This window comes from Stenella coeruleoalba, assembly GCF_951394435.1.
Source record: "Stenella coeruleoalba genome assembly, chromosome: 9".
Taxonomy (NCBI): Eukaryota; Metazoa; Chordata; class Mammalia; order Artiodactyla; family Delphinidae; genus Stenella; species Stenella coeruleoalba.
Window position 1 is genome coordinate 16208227 of NC_137155.1, and position 15540 is coordinate 16223766.

Genomic DNA, 15540 nt, shown 5'->3' on the forward strand with positions numbered 1-15540 from the left:
TGTTGTCCATACGTTTGTTCTCTACATCTGAAAAGCACACTGCTCTTGGATGAAGTCAAGCACAACTTAAACTTTCTGAAATTAGATTTTCAATATAAATGCAGGCCTTCTCACTTAAATAACTTCTCTACAGAGTTTTTAACAGACAAATATGATAATGCATGAACAATTTCTGGAAAGACACGCAAATTACTCACTCTGCTGATTAGATGCTGCTAAAGCAGGAGGAAGAGAGACTAACCTTTCACCTTAGGCCCCTCTGAAATACCTGAATCTTTTAAACCATTAGCATGTTTTACTTCATTAAGTAATAACACAAGAAACTTTTTAGAAAACATAATAACAGATTGAGTTATATGGAGTCAATATCCCAGATGTTGTATTATGCTGCTATTCTCACAGTAACAGCCACCTCTAACTCTGTAACAGGCATCACTACCTCTCCATCAGAAGTTAACAAATGAGGAGGCTCCCCGTAAATGACAGATTTCTAGATTAACCAAAAGTCACCAGTCTTCCATGCACTATGTCTCTTTCCATGATGTAGCACGGTTTCACTGCATGGGTTCACTGTAGGTGTGTAGGGCCAGTTACACAGGAATAAGGGTAAGGAGGGAAGAGCAATTGTCGTACATTAATCTGTCAGGCGTTACAATAGCCACTGAGATTTCCACAAAAGGTTCATTACCTTTCAGCAGTGAAGTTACACAAAACTTACCTATCGATTACATAAAAGTTGTCGCCATCATCACCTTGATCAATTACATGTTCCCCTTCTTTGACCAATTTTTCAAACATGGCATCTAATACTTGAGACATCTGCTCCTATTTTTCAAAAAAGAAAAGACAATCTTGGTTTATCTAGAACATGTTTAGCTTTATATTTAAAGAACCATAATTAGCTTATACTTCTGTGAACAAGCTCAAAGAAATGGAAATATCATCACTGCCATTAAGTCTTGTCAAAAAAAAAATACACAGAGGGCTTCCCTGGTGGCGCAGTGGTTGAGAGTCCGCCTGCCAATGCAGGGGACGCGGGTTCGTGCCCCGGTCCGGGAGGATCCCACAAGCCGCGGAACGGCTGGGCCCGTGGGCCGTGGCCACGGAGCCTGCGCGTCCGGAGCCTGTGCTCCGCAACGGGAGAGGCCCCAACCACGAGAGGCCCGCGTACGGCAAAAAAAAAAAAAAAAAAAAAAAAAAAATACCACAGAATAGTCCTCCTCACCACATACAAACCAGATGATTATATATTTACTCTCATATTCAGTACCTGAATAAAAGTAATTATAATTAGTCTATTTCAGAATATTTGCAACTATCACTACTTTAATATGAAAAATTAACCACCAAGCCATCATATACCTTGTGAAATATAACCTTAGCAACTAAAATGATCAAGTTAATAAAGAACTACTGCAAATGTCTTTTAAAGATACCTAAACTTTTAAAAAACTTCCCTATTTTAGTCATCACTAAAATTTATATAGAGATTACCTAAATATTTAGTGAATTTAAATCCTGACTCCAATCCTTCTTGGTTTAGCACTAAAAACAAAATAGAAACCAAACCAACAAAAGCAAAACCGAAAAAGATTGTAGCCAATATTCCACCACTATCTTTTGTCACTAAGGTTCTCTTCAAGAAGCAACCATATACCACCCTAGGACAGATTTATTAAAACTGAAGCCAGAAACATCAAACCTATCAGTCAACAACTATTTAAAAATTTTTATTCTGCTAAAGTGTGCTTGTCAAGGCTTAAGGATAAACCTTACCTAGTGAGAATAAACTAGGAGGCAAAAGAAATCTTTCCTCAGAACAAATACAGGAACAATTCAAAAACGTCTGAATAGTTAAAAACAAATGGATATGGAGAAACAGTATGGTGCACAGTAACAGGAAAGTCAGAAGTCATAAGAAGGCTTCAAGTAACTCCCAGGCCAAAATCAATTAGTATTATAAACAAATTAAGGAGCTGAAGACAGATTAGAGGGTGAAAAAGATGCAAGTAGAAAACACAGGTTGAAGAAACAAAATATTCTGGATCAGAGCATGAACAGACCATGTGCGATTCTCTTCTTTTTGAGACGCCATTAACATTTCACAGAGACTATCAAGGTACGACTCCACAACCATGAGAATGGGAAGGGGAAACTGGAGGGGAGATTTCTAGAGCAAAGGGAAGTTAAATGGGGGCAGAGAGAGCATGCAGCCCAGAGAAGGGCAGGTGGGCCTGCAGTGCGGAGGGACTGACCACCTATCAGAGCTCCAGAGGCTCCAGACTGGGAAACACCCGGTCCGGTCAGAACGGGACTGAGACACAGCTGAAACAGGTAGACCGATTCAAAATCCTCCACGATCCGTTGATACCTTCCTTCCAAATGCCTCAACCCTGAACACAGAACACCTGGCAACCAAATATTAACCCCAATTCTTCCCAGACAAAAAATCAGAGTCAGGTTCTTGGGAGAAACTAAATAAATAAGAGAGAACTAGAACAGCTACTGTGAAGATTGGTGCCCTGGAACAAGGACCTTCACTTGCTGGGATGAGGGGTTCCCCCATGTTAACAGCTGGCCCCCTGTCACTCAACCAGCAGGACACTGGTGGACAGCCCTGGCATGCTTACTCAGGGCTCCACATCAGCTTTCCGTGGCCCCTCTGGGAGCCTACAAGACTAAGATAAACAGCAGTATGACACCAAATGAGCTAGAAAATTCAACAACAGTGATGAGCTTTCAGCAAGTTCTACTTTGTATACCCAGAGATGTTCACACAATGTTATATCCATGAGATGAAAAACAGGCTATTTAGAAAAAGAGCCAATCAGAGAAAAATGGGTAAGTTGAAAACTGAAAACATGATTACCACATTTTTTTCTGCCTTTTAAATATTTGATTTTTGAGAGCAGTTTTAGGTTCACAGCAAAATGGAGCGAAAAGCATAAAGAGTTCCATAAACCCCCTGCCTCCACCCAGCCTCTCCCCTACTGTCAACATCCCCACCAGCAGGTACATTTATTACAAGTGATGAACCTACACTGCCATCATTATCACACAAAGTCCACAGCTGACATCTGGGTTCACCCTTGGTGCGGTGCTGTACACCTGGTGCGTTTTGACAAATGTGTGACATGTACCCCCCATTACAGAATTTTCTCGTAAAAGAACTAAGAAGGTAAATTAAAATAAAAACTTCAAAGAAAGGCGACAGATGAAAAGACAGAAGCTCCAGACAAAGTGATATTAGAGATAACAAAGGGGAGAAAATCATCAAAGAAATACGCAATGAATTTTCCAGAACCACAGGATGTAAGTTTTCAGACTGAAAGGGCTCACTCAAGGGCCCGGCACAATCAAGGACCAGAACCTCCACACACACACGACAGTGTGGTTTTAGAACATCAAAGATACAGATCTGACCTGCAAAGCTTCCAGAAAAGGGGGAAGGGGCTCTTAAAAACATAAAAAGATGTTCAACTTCTTTCAAAATAAAGAGGAATGCAAATCAAAATTGAAAGGAGATACCCTTTTTCACCTGCCAGATTCAGAAACATAAAAATGTTAGACTAACACACTGGTGGAGATGGTGTGGGAAGGAGGGTTCCTCCGGCAGACGGCTGATGGGAACGGGTCTCAGAGGGCGCACTGTCAACAGTCGGTATCATTTCAAACACGCTACCCGTCACCTCACTATTCCTTGTCTAGGAAGTTATTCTATAACACATTTGTGAAATGACATGTGCATGGGCATTTTTCACTGCAAAATGTGCATTGTAATAGCAAAGAATTGAGAACTCAAGTTTATCTACAGGTCTCTGGATAAATAAGTTTGATACATCCATGCATTGGAAAGCTATGCAGCTATTAAAAAAAAAAAGTATGGATTTTGAGACCCCTATCTTTTACTGGAGTTGCTGACAAGCACGAGAACACTCAAAGAAGGGCAATCAGGAAATCTGAAACCCTGATGTAGGAGGAACTTCAGCGAACACATGCTATCTGCAGCCACAATGATGTCGTCGGTGATTCCAGAGGCCCGGACTGGGACTGCTGGGTGGAAGTTTCTGGAGATTTTGGAACAATGTTAAGACCTGTCTAAGAAGGACAGCTCTCTAGCAGTGACAGGGCAAAGAGATGAGCTCCCTGTTCCTGTCAAGACAGGCTCACCACCTTCCACATGCTGTCAAAAGGGCTCAGTGGTTTTCAAACTGTTTTCTGGAAGCCAGGGATTTTGAGGAGGTGCTTCAGTGATCGATTCTGTAAACAGCTGATTTTTTTAAACCATTTTTTAGGATTGAAGTACAGTTAATTTACAATGTTGTGTTAGTTTCAGGTGTACAGCAAACTGATACACTTATACACATACATTTCAGATTTTTTTCCCCTTATAGGTAATTACAAGATATTGAATATAGTTCCCTGTGCTATATAGTAGGTCCTTGTTGATTATCTATTTTATATATAGTAGTGTGTATATGTTAATCCCAAACTCATCCTTAAAGTGTGTTCTAAGCACTAAATATTAAAACTAAAGTAAATCAACATGTTCGGATGGATTACATATACATTTTTTATGAAGTAAAATTTCATGTCACATTAAAATTAACCATTTTAAAGTGGACTAGTGGCCACAAAGTTGTGCAACCACCACCTGTACCTACTTTCAAAACGTTTCCGCAAAAGGAAACCGTGCGCCCGTTAAGCAGTCATTCCCCATTCTCCCCCCACTAGGCCCTGGCAGCCACCAATGTGTTTTCTGTCTCTGTGCATTTACCTATTCTGGATATTTCATATAATGGAATCACACAATACATGATCTTTTGTGTCTGGCTTACTTCACTCATTATAATGTTTTCAAGGTTCACCTATGTTATAGCATATATCATACTTCATTCCTTTTTACGGATGAATAATATTCCACTATATATATATACGAACACACACCACAACTTACTTACCCATTCACCTGTCGATGGACACTTGGGTTCTTTCCACCTTTTGGCTATTGTGAATAGCGCGACTATGAACATTCATATACAAGTATTTATTGGCACACCTGTTTCAATTCTTTTGGACCTACACCTGGGAGTGAAATTGCTGAGTCATATGGTAATTCTATGTTTAACTTTTTGAGAAACGGCCAGGCTGTTTTCCACAGTGCTTGGGCCATTTTACTTTACCACCAGCGATGTACCAGGTTCCGATTTCTCCACATCCTTGCCAACACCTGTTATTTTCCTTTTTAAAAAAACGATACCCATCCTAGTGGGGGTGAAGTGGTATTTCACTGTGGTTCTGACTTGTATTTCCCTAGTGACTAACCATGCTGAGAATCTTTTCATGTGCTTATTGGTTATCTGTATATCTTCTCTAGAGAAATGTCTATTATTCAAGAACTCTGCACATTTTAAAGTTGGGTTGTCTGTCCTTTTGTGGTTGAGTTCTAAGTGTTCTTTCTATATTCTGAATACGAGGCCCTTCTATAAAGCTCTTCTAAGAGTTTTATAGTTTTACAGCTTACATTTAGGTCTTTGATCCATTTTGAGTTAATTCTTGTACTTGGTGTGAAGTAGGAGTCCAACCTTGTTCTTTTGTGTGTGGATACCCAGTTGTCCCAGCACCATTTATTGAAAAGACTATTCTTTCCCCAGTGAATGATCTTGGCATTTTTGTTGAAATCAAATGGCCATAGATGTATGGGTTTGTTTCTTGACTCTCAACGCTATTCCATTGTTCTGTATGTCTATCCCTATGCCAGTAACACACTGGTTTTTTTTTTTTTTTTTGCGGTGCGTGGCCCTCTCACTGCTGTGGCCTCTCCCGTGGCAGAGCACAGGCTCCGGACGCGCAGGCTCAGTGGCCACGGCCCACGGGCCCAGCCGCTCCGCGGCACGTGGTATCTTCCCGGACTGGGGCTTTAACCCGTGTCCCCTGCATCGGCAGGCGGACTCTTAACCACTGCGCCACCAGGGAAGTCCAACACACTGCTTTGATTACTGCAGCTTTGAGGTATAAGTTTTGACATTGGCAAGTGTGAGTCCTTCAACTTTGTTCTTCTTTTTCAATATTATTTGGGATGCCTCTTCTTGTATATACAATATTAATACATTAGACAACAGCAAAACGCAATGTGTTTTCATGGTTTAGCTTTATAATACATAAATGCTACCAATTTAAACTTTTATAAAAATAAATACTGATAAAAATAATTTTAAGAAAGAATATGAAAACGCTATAAATACAGAATACCTGTTAGAAAAAAAAAAAGAACTGGGTAAGAACTCTACGTGTAGAGTTTGCTGCCACCGAAATTTTAAAAAGAATATACTTGTATATACATAGAGTAACCCTAGAAAAATATGCACGATAGTGCTAAAAGAACTTGGCTCCTGAGAAACTGGATTGCTGGGAGACAGGGATGGAAGGGAGATCTCCTTTCACTGACTACTCTTTTGTTCCTTTTGAATTTTTGTAAATTCTATATGCATACTGATTTAAATTTTTTAATTAACTGAAAAACCAAACTCTCCATTTAAACAGAGAATATAACATTACATCTTCATGTGGGTAAGAAAAACTTTGGGAAGAAAGATGGTGATGGGTTTGCAGGACGTGGCTTTCATCCCCTCCCTGGATTCCCGTGTAAGCTCTGGCACCTATGTGTGAAACAGCAGCCAGGGCTGAAGACGAAGCCAACGGGGGGCAGTAAGACAGTGCCTTCTCGATGTGCTGCTAATTGGGAGTTCATCAACCCAGGCGACATACGGTCACCTATTAAAATTATGAAGTTTGATTAAATGGTTTACTAACATTTTATTTTGCTCATTATTTATATTTCAACTCGTTTAGAGCAGATGGAGGGGGACGATCGGCTTTATTGATTAGCTAGGTCTAGCCCTGAATGTCAAGTGGAGAAAATGATGAAATATAGCGCTATAGTAAATTTTTTTTTTGTTATCTTGGAATTAGCTGCCTTTTAAAACGTTATCACGCTTAAGAATTTGTACATGGATAAATGAAAAAGTAATCCCTGATAAAATACAGAACATCTATTTCTTTTAGAACTTCTCTATGTGACAGGTGTCTCTTCTAGTCAATCAAAATGTAATTTCCCCATAATTATGCACAGAGTGAAAAGAACGTAGGAAATATTCAATATGCAGAGGCTTATCTCGGTGACTGACAGCTACTGTAGGAAATCCACATCTTATTCGCCTACAGAATGTAAATTAGAGACTGAGCTCGGTAAAAGGGCTTTGACTCCCTTAAAAAATAACAATTTACTCTCCATTAATCAAAGAGCCTATCATATAGCATAAGAAGATTATTTCAGTTTGCCTAAAATTAGAAATATTTCAGAAGAAAAATGGCCTGCTGAGTCGAGCATTAAAATATTCATGAAAAGAATATCTTCAAAGAGGTTAATAATTATAAATGCTGTGCTCAGTGTATGAATATACAGAACTCTAAGGAAAACTGTTCTGAGGTCTAGGAGGGGCTAGATTTTCAAGCTAAACAACGCCTTGAGGAAAGTCAAGTGAGATAGTGGATGCAACGCCAAGACTGTTCTTCTTGCCGGTTAGTAATTACGGCTTCCCCTTCCTCCTTCCAAGTTTTTCCATTTCAGGAAACGGTACCACCTCCGCTGCCAGACACTGGGGGTCATCCGAGACTATTTCTGTCAGGTCTCGATTCATTCAGTCAGCAGGTACCAACTTCTGCTCGTCCTGAGTATTTTATGAAACCATCCCTTCCCCCCTTCTCCTTAGTTGGGCGCGTTTCTTCTCCCTGGACCGCAGCACGGCTCTTTCCTGGATCCATTTCCTGGCACGGAGGGCAGTGCGGTCTCCTCACTGCGCTCCTTTCCTTTGTTCCTGACCTATCCGTCTCTCGCCTTTAACTCCACGCCCTACCCTGCCGCCCCAGTGACCTCAGACACACCTGACTGTTACTTTCTCTGCTTAAAATGCTACTGTCTATAGTATGTGTCCACTGCCACGGTGCTCCTTCCTGACACGGCGCGCACGTCTGAGCCCCGCCACTGGATGTCTTTCACTTTAGACTCCAGCCTTAACGCGCTCTGTGCTTTTCGTTCAACTTGCGATTTCCAACTCATTTTCTGAGGCTCGTCTCAGGTGGCCTCTCCAGCTTCCTGGATCCTCACGTGGGGCTGAGAGACCCTCATCCTCTCATAGCGCCCTGACCGTATTACAGCATTTATCATGTTTTACCAAATTGCTTTGTATGTGTATTTGAATCCCTCACTAAATGATAAGTTCCAAGAGCACAAGAACCATGTCTAAGTATTTTTGTGGCATCCTACGCCTTCATACAGGCCTTGGAACACAGTGGTTGGTCAAGGAATTGACCTGAAAGGAGCTGCTATATGATAGGCAGATTATATAAGTGGAATATATAATTCAATTTAAATGCATTTGGGTTATGACAAAAAATGTATACAATAAAAAACTAGAAAGCTGCTTAAAATATGAACTTAACTTAAAATCTTCAATCTGCTATGTTTGGGGAAAAATTTCTTATTCCAGGTGGTTATTTGCTGAGAAGAGTTAATTGTTACTTATTTATATTTTGTATCATTCTTAGAAGGATTTAAGATAGTAGGGAAATAAATCAAGATGGTATGAGCTCAAATTCAAAAAAGGTCTTTTGTAAACAACTATGTAAATATATTTACTTCCTCCCTATAAAACATTCAATAATGGTAACTTATGAACTTTGTAATTCCATCAACGGGCTTTTTCTTTTTTGTCCCTATGAACTGTGACCTTTAAAATATATATATTGAAGACCTTCATCAGAGCAGCGAAATCTAAAAAAAGGCTTAAAAAACACCTATGTTTATAAAAATAACCATTTTAGTTAAAGATGCTCCCTGCCAGAATATACCAGGAAAAGGTTTTTTTTTTTATTATTTTAAATGCAACCAAAATTTTCACAATGCTTTAAAAGAGTTAAAGTTGAAATGGAAGAAAAATCAATTTAATTTAGAGGATGGAATAGAATAGGCAGCATGCCAGGAAATTATAACTGGCAGTGATTTCACTCATGCCTGTTCATCACTCAGTGTTTGACTCCACAGTATCACTGTTCGGTCACTGCTGAAGCATTAAAATACTGGTTGAATTGAATAGGGAAGCATGCAAACAAAATAACATATGATAGTACCAAAATACTGACCTCGAACATTTTCACATTGGGCTCTGGTCCTTCCTACTCAAAGTATGGTTGTGGGCTGACAGCGTTGCCAACACCTGGGACCTTGTGAGAAATGCAGACTCTCAGGCTCCACTACTGATCTACTCAACCAGAATCTGCATTTTTCACAAGATCCTCTGATGATATATAGGCATATTAAAGCTTGAGAAGCCCTGTTTTTGGTGACCCTGAAATTCTCCCATGCAAAGCTCTGGCCTGAAAATACAGAACCTTCTTGGCTGAAGCCTACCCCTAAGGATAAAACTAAGGATTGATTTCACAGCTGTCTTCCGTGTGTATCTGAAGCAAAAGAATTAAATACTTAGTTTAGTTCCAATAGCAAAATTATCATCTTATACACACACATAAAGTTGTATCTTTCCACTAATAATTATTTGGTCTCATTCTGGTGGGAGATCATTAGAGATCATAGTTTCATGCCCTTTATTTCACAGAAATAAATCTGAGATTTATTTGGAAGCCCATCAAAATTTCACAAGTTCCTTTTAGTCACTTATTCTACTATTTAATACTACCAGGAAGATTTTCCATTCATAAATGAAATTCCTAAATTTTCTATCTTAATCCCATTTCTTATTCTTCCATTATGAGAGAGAACCACCAGCAACCCTTTCTTTAGAGCTCCTAGTTTTGCAGACTTGGTGATAACTCTAGAGGACGTGGATCAAAGTGGACAAAACTTGTGTTATGTGGCCCTAAAACAAAATCTCCAAAGTCACACAATATAATATGTGATCCTGGAGGATATAACATTAGCATAAATGGTATTAGAAACAAAAGAGCTTTTAAAAATAATTTCAGGGTATAATATAACCCAGCATAGAAGACACTGTATAAAGTAGTGCTTTCCTCTTCAAAAAAATGGCCTTTTTAAAAAGACCTCATCTTAAAAGAGTGGGTCTTGATTAATGCGTTCTTCTCTAGGGCATCAATCCGAAAACTATTAAGATGTTGAGTTTGACCGAAGAAAGAATCGAGGTAATTTACCAAAGTTGACTCAGGTTTCACATGGGGAACATGGCAGCAGGGGCTCTTTCCCAAATGACCACATAGCAGTGAATAAGCATAATCCATGATGAAGGAAGCAGAGCATTTAGGTCAGGGTGAAGGGCAAAGTCTGAACAGTACGGTCACTCTAGAAATACACCCCAAACCAAAGACTAGGGATTTCAAAATCTTTACAAAGAAAAAAAAATCCCTCTACCTTTAAAGCCAAGTAAAACTTTACTTTAAAAATATGTATAATATGAAAGTCATACATTAAAATAATGACTATTACTGACTGGTGAAAGAGGCATTCCCCCATGGGCCCTGCACATCCCTACGTGTTCCTGTTGAGTGGGCGAAGAATGCAAAGTCTTAACCTCTCTTCACCTGGGCCACTTCTCAGGGCTGTGTTTACAGCAAGTAACCTTGTGGGATGAGAAGCCTTCCGCCGAGAAACAGGCGCTCACTCCTTGCTATGACAGCAGTGACCTCCCCAGCTCCTAGAACACAACCCACTTCCTGTGCAGACATCTGCAGTGGGGCCTTTACGTCGCCCTGGGTGATGTTAGCTTGTAAAGAGGGTGAAATCCAAGATCCTGCACGGTTCTCCACACGGACACTGAAAAAAAAACCGCTGCTACTATTGAGATTTTATCTTACCGGATCCAGGTTCTTAAACAGCAGGATGTCTTTGCAAGCTTCTTGCAATCGATTTCTTTGATCGTCAGTTTTGGGATGTATAATCTAAAAGGACACCAAATTAACAATTAGTCTACTCACCTTGCTCTTAAGGGATAAAATTTCCTAGCAGGATATTAGAAGGAAGAACGGTTAGTGCTGAGGTTCACTTTAGGTGACTAGACATTAACTACCAGCCTGCTAAATAGGGGAAAGTAATACAGTTCGTCTCAGGGAGGTGGTGTACATTCATCAATACAGTATGTGAAAGTTTTTCAAAGGAGTGTTTCCCCCAGGTTAGCAAGTTCATTCTGTGAGGGTCTGCATTGGCTAATCACTAAAGACACCAAGGCTCCAGCCAGCGGGAGCATACAAAAGGACAACATGTTGTAACAGCTATGTTGAAAATCTACACACTGCCTTTATTCTGCTTAATACTCTTTAATACTGTTTCATACTCTTTACCATTGAACTTAATACTCTTTCAGGATGTAGCTCTTTCCTTCAAGACTTGATAAAGTCTCTAGAAGTGAGTAAATTCTTACCTGTATATTGCTTAGATGTTAAATACATTTTTATGCACAATGTATATAAAATAACTACGCCCACGGAGATTGCTCTTCCACAGGGAGCAAGCAATCACGCGCTGTCACACCAAGGAGACTACGGATCTGAGGGAGAATGAATCCAACAGTCCTGGTGCGCTCATCTGAGAACGAGTTCAAAGAAAAGCAGTGTACTATTTGCTCAGAAACTTTCATTCCTGAGGGTAAAGGCCAACAGAACGCCTTCTGTAAGTGCGGCCGGCCAACTCTCCTGAGTCCCTTCCTACCAGCAGAAGGCTCACGGACTTGGCCCCGAAGGCCCATTCTTCTGCGAACGCGGGTACTGTGTAACTGTAAGATGAGTCTGCGAGGCAAGAGATGGTCCTAAAAGCAGAAGACATCGAGTTGGTCTCCTGGAGACCCATACACCACCTTTTCCTATCCTAACGTTGACACACAGAGTGACTGGAAGAGATGCTGAAGAGCAGGAGCCCCACCATCACAGCAACCGGGATCAGGCGGCGGTGAGCTCTGTGCCCGTGAATGCGTCAAAACGCGCGACGGGAAAGTAAAATCGGCATTTCAAACCCATCTCACATGGCTAAAAATCAGAGGCCCAAGAACAACTGAGGAAATGTACAGTATATGTGTACTATTTATGTGTGTACTGCTTATATACTATACACACACAAAAAGCAGTATACACAGGATACTGCTACCTACTATTAGCCAGTGAGAGAGGACGTTGCTGCCGTTTTTCCTCTAAGGGTAAGGGATATGCAAACTTTTGTTTCCTATCCAATCAGTATTCACCTCAACCTAGATTCTACGACGGCACGTGGGCCCAGAAAAAGCAGATCCTCCTGCCTAAGAACTCACTGCTATACAAAAAACTTAAAAAATTTGGATACGAACTAAATCATGCCAACCAAAATTCACACGTGCCTACTTCAAATAAGGCTAACACAATAAAACAAAAAGTTATTTCTCACTTCAAAAAAGCCATCTGGAACTCCGAACTGAAGCAATCATAAACGTTTGCCTGCTGAGCAGCTCTGTCCTCAGAGAGAAAAGGTTGGGGATGACGTGTCGCTGATGCTGAAATGACCTCCTAGGCCCAAGAGGGAGCCACCTCTGCCCGGGGTGCCACGTCAGCAAACCAAAGCTTAGATAACTCTCGTGTCCCTATAAATGCCCCGCTTTGCCAGAAACACAGTATATCCAGTCAGCCAATCCCCCAAAGCCAAGCCAAATCTGGGCTCTACGCTTACTTCCTTGTTCCTTACTCTTTATCCTATAAAAGCTTCCTACCCTCCACCCCATTTTGCAGCTCTCTGGACCCTTGGGAATGGAGACTGCCCACTTCGTGCAGTGTTAAATAATGTTTGTATCACTTAAACTGTCTTTTTAAATCATTTTTAACACCAGCTTGTACCTGCTTTACCCTTGTCATCAATTTGTCTTTCTCTCCTGACCCATTCACTTTGTATTAACACCTCACACAAAACCCCACCTTCTGCTTTGCGGCCACCTAGATGGGTGGGATAGGGAGAGTGGGAGGGAGACGCAAGAGGGAGGGGATGTGGGGATATATGTATATGTATAGCTGATTCACTTTGTTATACAGCAGCAACTAACACACCATTGTAAAGCAATTATACTCCAATAAAGATGTAAAAAATATATACATATATATAATGGAAAAGAATCTGAAAAAATTATATATATAATTGAATCACTTTGCTGTACACCTGAAACGTTGTAAATCAACTATACGTCAATAAAAAGTTTTTAAAAACCCACCTTTTTCCTCTTCTTTCTCTCTCCAGCTACTTCTCTTCTTATGAATTCATATGTCCAAATCTTGTTTCTCCATCCTGCCACCCCTACTACTGTCTACTGCTCTTCTCTTTGTTTCCCTTTTTCCTTTCTTCCGTCTACCTGCCATCACTCCTCAGTGCCCAGAGTCCGTTATCTATCATAGCCTCCACCCCCGGCCATGAAAATCCTGCTCTGCGTCCTGGAAAGCACACAGTCAGAAATCGGGTGAATCTTTGAAGCTCTGGCTCCCCTGCCCTGTACCAACTGCTCAGAAGACGCTCTCCTACTTCTACAGACTCATTTCCTTCTGTTGGGTTTGGTGTGATCCGACATACAAGATCTGCATCTGGATAACTAAGGCCTCGGCAATGTGCCCGAATGTGATTTTTATTATACTAGAGGCCACTTTGTTTTTTATTAAAATTTATTTCTGATTTCAGGATAAAAATCTTATTGGTTAAACAAATACTGATGTAGCACTTACTATGTGCCAAGCACTGTTTTAAGGGCTTTAAAAATTTAAAAAGGGCTTTATTACTAGCTTTATCCCAGTAAGAGACCCCATGAAGCAGGTGAATGCTAAGTGAAATGAGTCAGACAGAGAAAGACAAATACTGTGTGATCTCTCAAGAGAAAAAAAGTAAGAAAATTAACTGGCCCAGGTAACTTCTTCCATGTCACACAGTTCAGAAGCTGTAGAGCTGAGATTCAGTGCAGCTGTAGGCTGGCCACAGAGTTCATACTAGAAACCAGGGTCAGCAGACCATGGCCTGAAGGCCAAATTTCTTTTTGCATGACCCCTATGCTAAGAATGATTTTACATTTTTTAATGATTGGGGGAAAAAATCAAAAGAATGTTTCCTGACACATGAAAATTATATGAAATTCAAATTCAAATGTCCAGAAATAAAGTTTTCATGGGTCACAGCCACAGCCGTTCATTTATGTGTTGTCTATGTCTGTTTTCCTGCTATAACAGCAGAGCTGAATAGTTGTGACAGAAACAGCACGGCCCCCAGAGCCAAAGTATTTATTCTCTGAAAATAGTAAAATTCCCCCCAAAAAAAGCTTTACAGGAAAAGTCTGTCAGCTCCTGCCATAACCTCTGTTGCCTTTCAATTAAAAAAAAATTAGAAAAACAATAAGTAACACTGACTTACATGTTTTCTTTAAAGGAAACACCGTGCGTCTATTTTGTTAAGTAAGGCAAGTCTGTACAAGATATTTTCATATCTGTCCAATCTATTCTCATACCTGTCCAATCTATTCTCCACACAGAGGTGAAAGTAATCTTTTAAAACTTTAAATCAGAACACCGCATTCTCCAGATTAAAACCTCAGTGGAGTCCATCACATTCACAGAGAATTAATCCCCACTCCTTCTCCACCCTCACCTCAGCCACTCAGCCGCAGCCACAGCTGCCTTTATTCAGAGCCTCCGACTCCTCCCACTCTGATGGGCTTGGGTCAACCCAAAGTGCACTCCTGGGCTTTTGGCAAGACACTCTCCACGTACATCCTCTGGTCTCACTTCAAGGAGCCCTTCTCCAACTATTCCATTTCATTAGGGACGCTGTTGGTCTGGGGGGTTTGGTTTGGTTTTAATTCCTACACCCTGTTACACTGTCTTTTTAGCACTTCATATTTTGTGACTGTTAATCTACTAGCTTGTGGTCGGCTTCTGCTATTAAGACTCTAAGCTCCAAGACGGCAAGAACTCCATCGTGCTCACCACTGTATACCCAGCACCCGGCCAGATATGCAGAAGGCACTCCCAAAATACTTCAGGGAATACAGAAGAAAGAAATACTCCACTCTTAAATTTACTAGCTCTTCTCTGCCAGTTTCTACATGCTAGATGTATATAACCCTTATATTTTCATTTGTTAAAGGTATTCCAACCAAAATCTAATTTGTTGTTTTCCAAAATCAGTCTTAAGTGTTTGAATTTTCTTTGAATACACATCAAAGAATAAGTATCTATTTATACTACTCTGAGATTTTGGGATTTGATAATATAAATAGGGTCTCTAAAATAAGACAAAATGTCCAAATGAAATGTTAGTTTATCAAAATACACTTCATGTTTTCCTTACAGACATTTTCCAGTATCAGTTTAGAGCCGATTACATTTTGAAATCTGTAATAATCATTTCCAAGGGCTATGGTACAAGTGCCTTATAGTATCTAAGACAAAAAATATTAAAATATTTTAATATTTATTAAAATGTTTAATATTTTATTTTAGTATGTAAAAAAAAATTACAGT

At 40.2% G+C, this 15540-nt stretch overlaps 1 protein-coding gene across 3 annotated transcripts in view; it reads right to left on the reverse strand.

Annotated features, from left to right (window-relative positions):
- PRKAR2B (protein kinase cAMP-dependent type II regulatory subunit beta) overlaps positions 1 to 15540 on the reverse strand; it is a 182225-nt gene that overhangs the window by 23717 nt on the left and 142968 nt on the right. For all 3 annotated transcript variants that reach the window (XM_079930912.1, XM_079930911.1, XM_079930910.1), the window contains 2 exons: positions 10888 to 10971; positions 719 to 825 (listed from right to left, as the gene is read on the reverse strand). In XM_079930912.1, coding sequence (XP_079787038.1) covers positions 719 to 825; positions 10888 to 10971 — 191 coding nt within the window. The remainder of the gene's footprint in view (positions 1 to 718; positions 826 to 10887; positions 10972 to 15540) is intronic.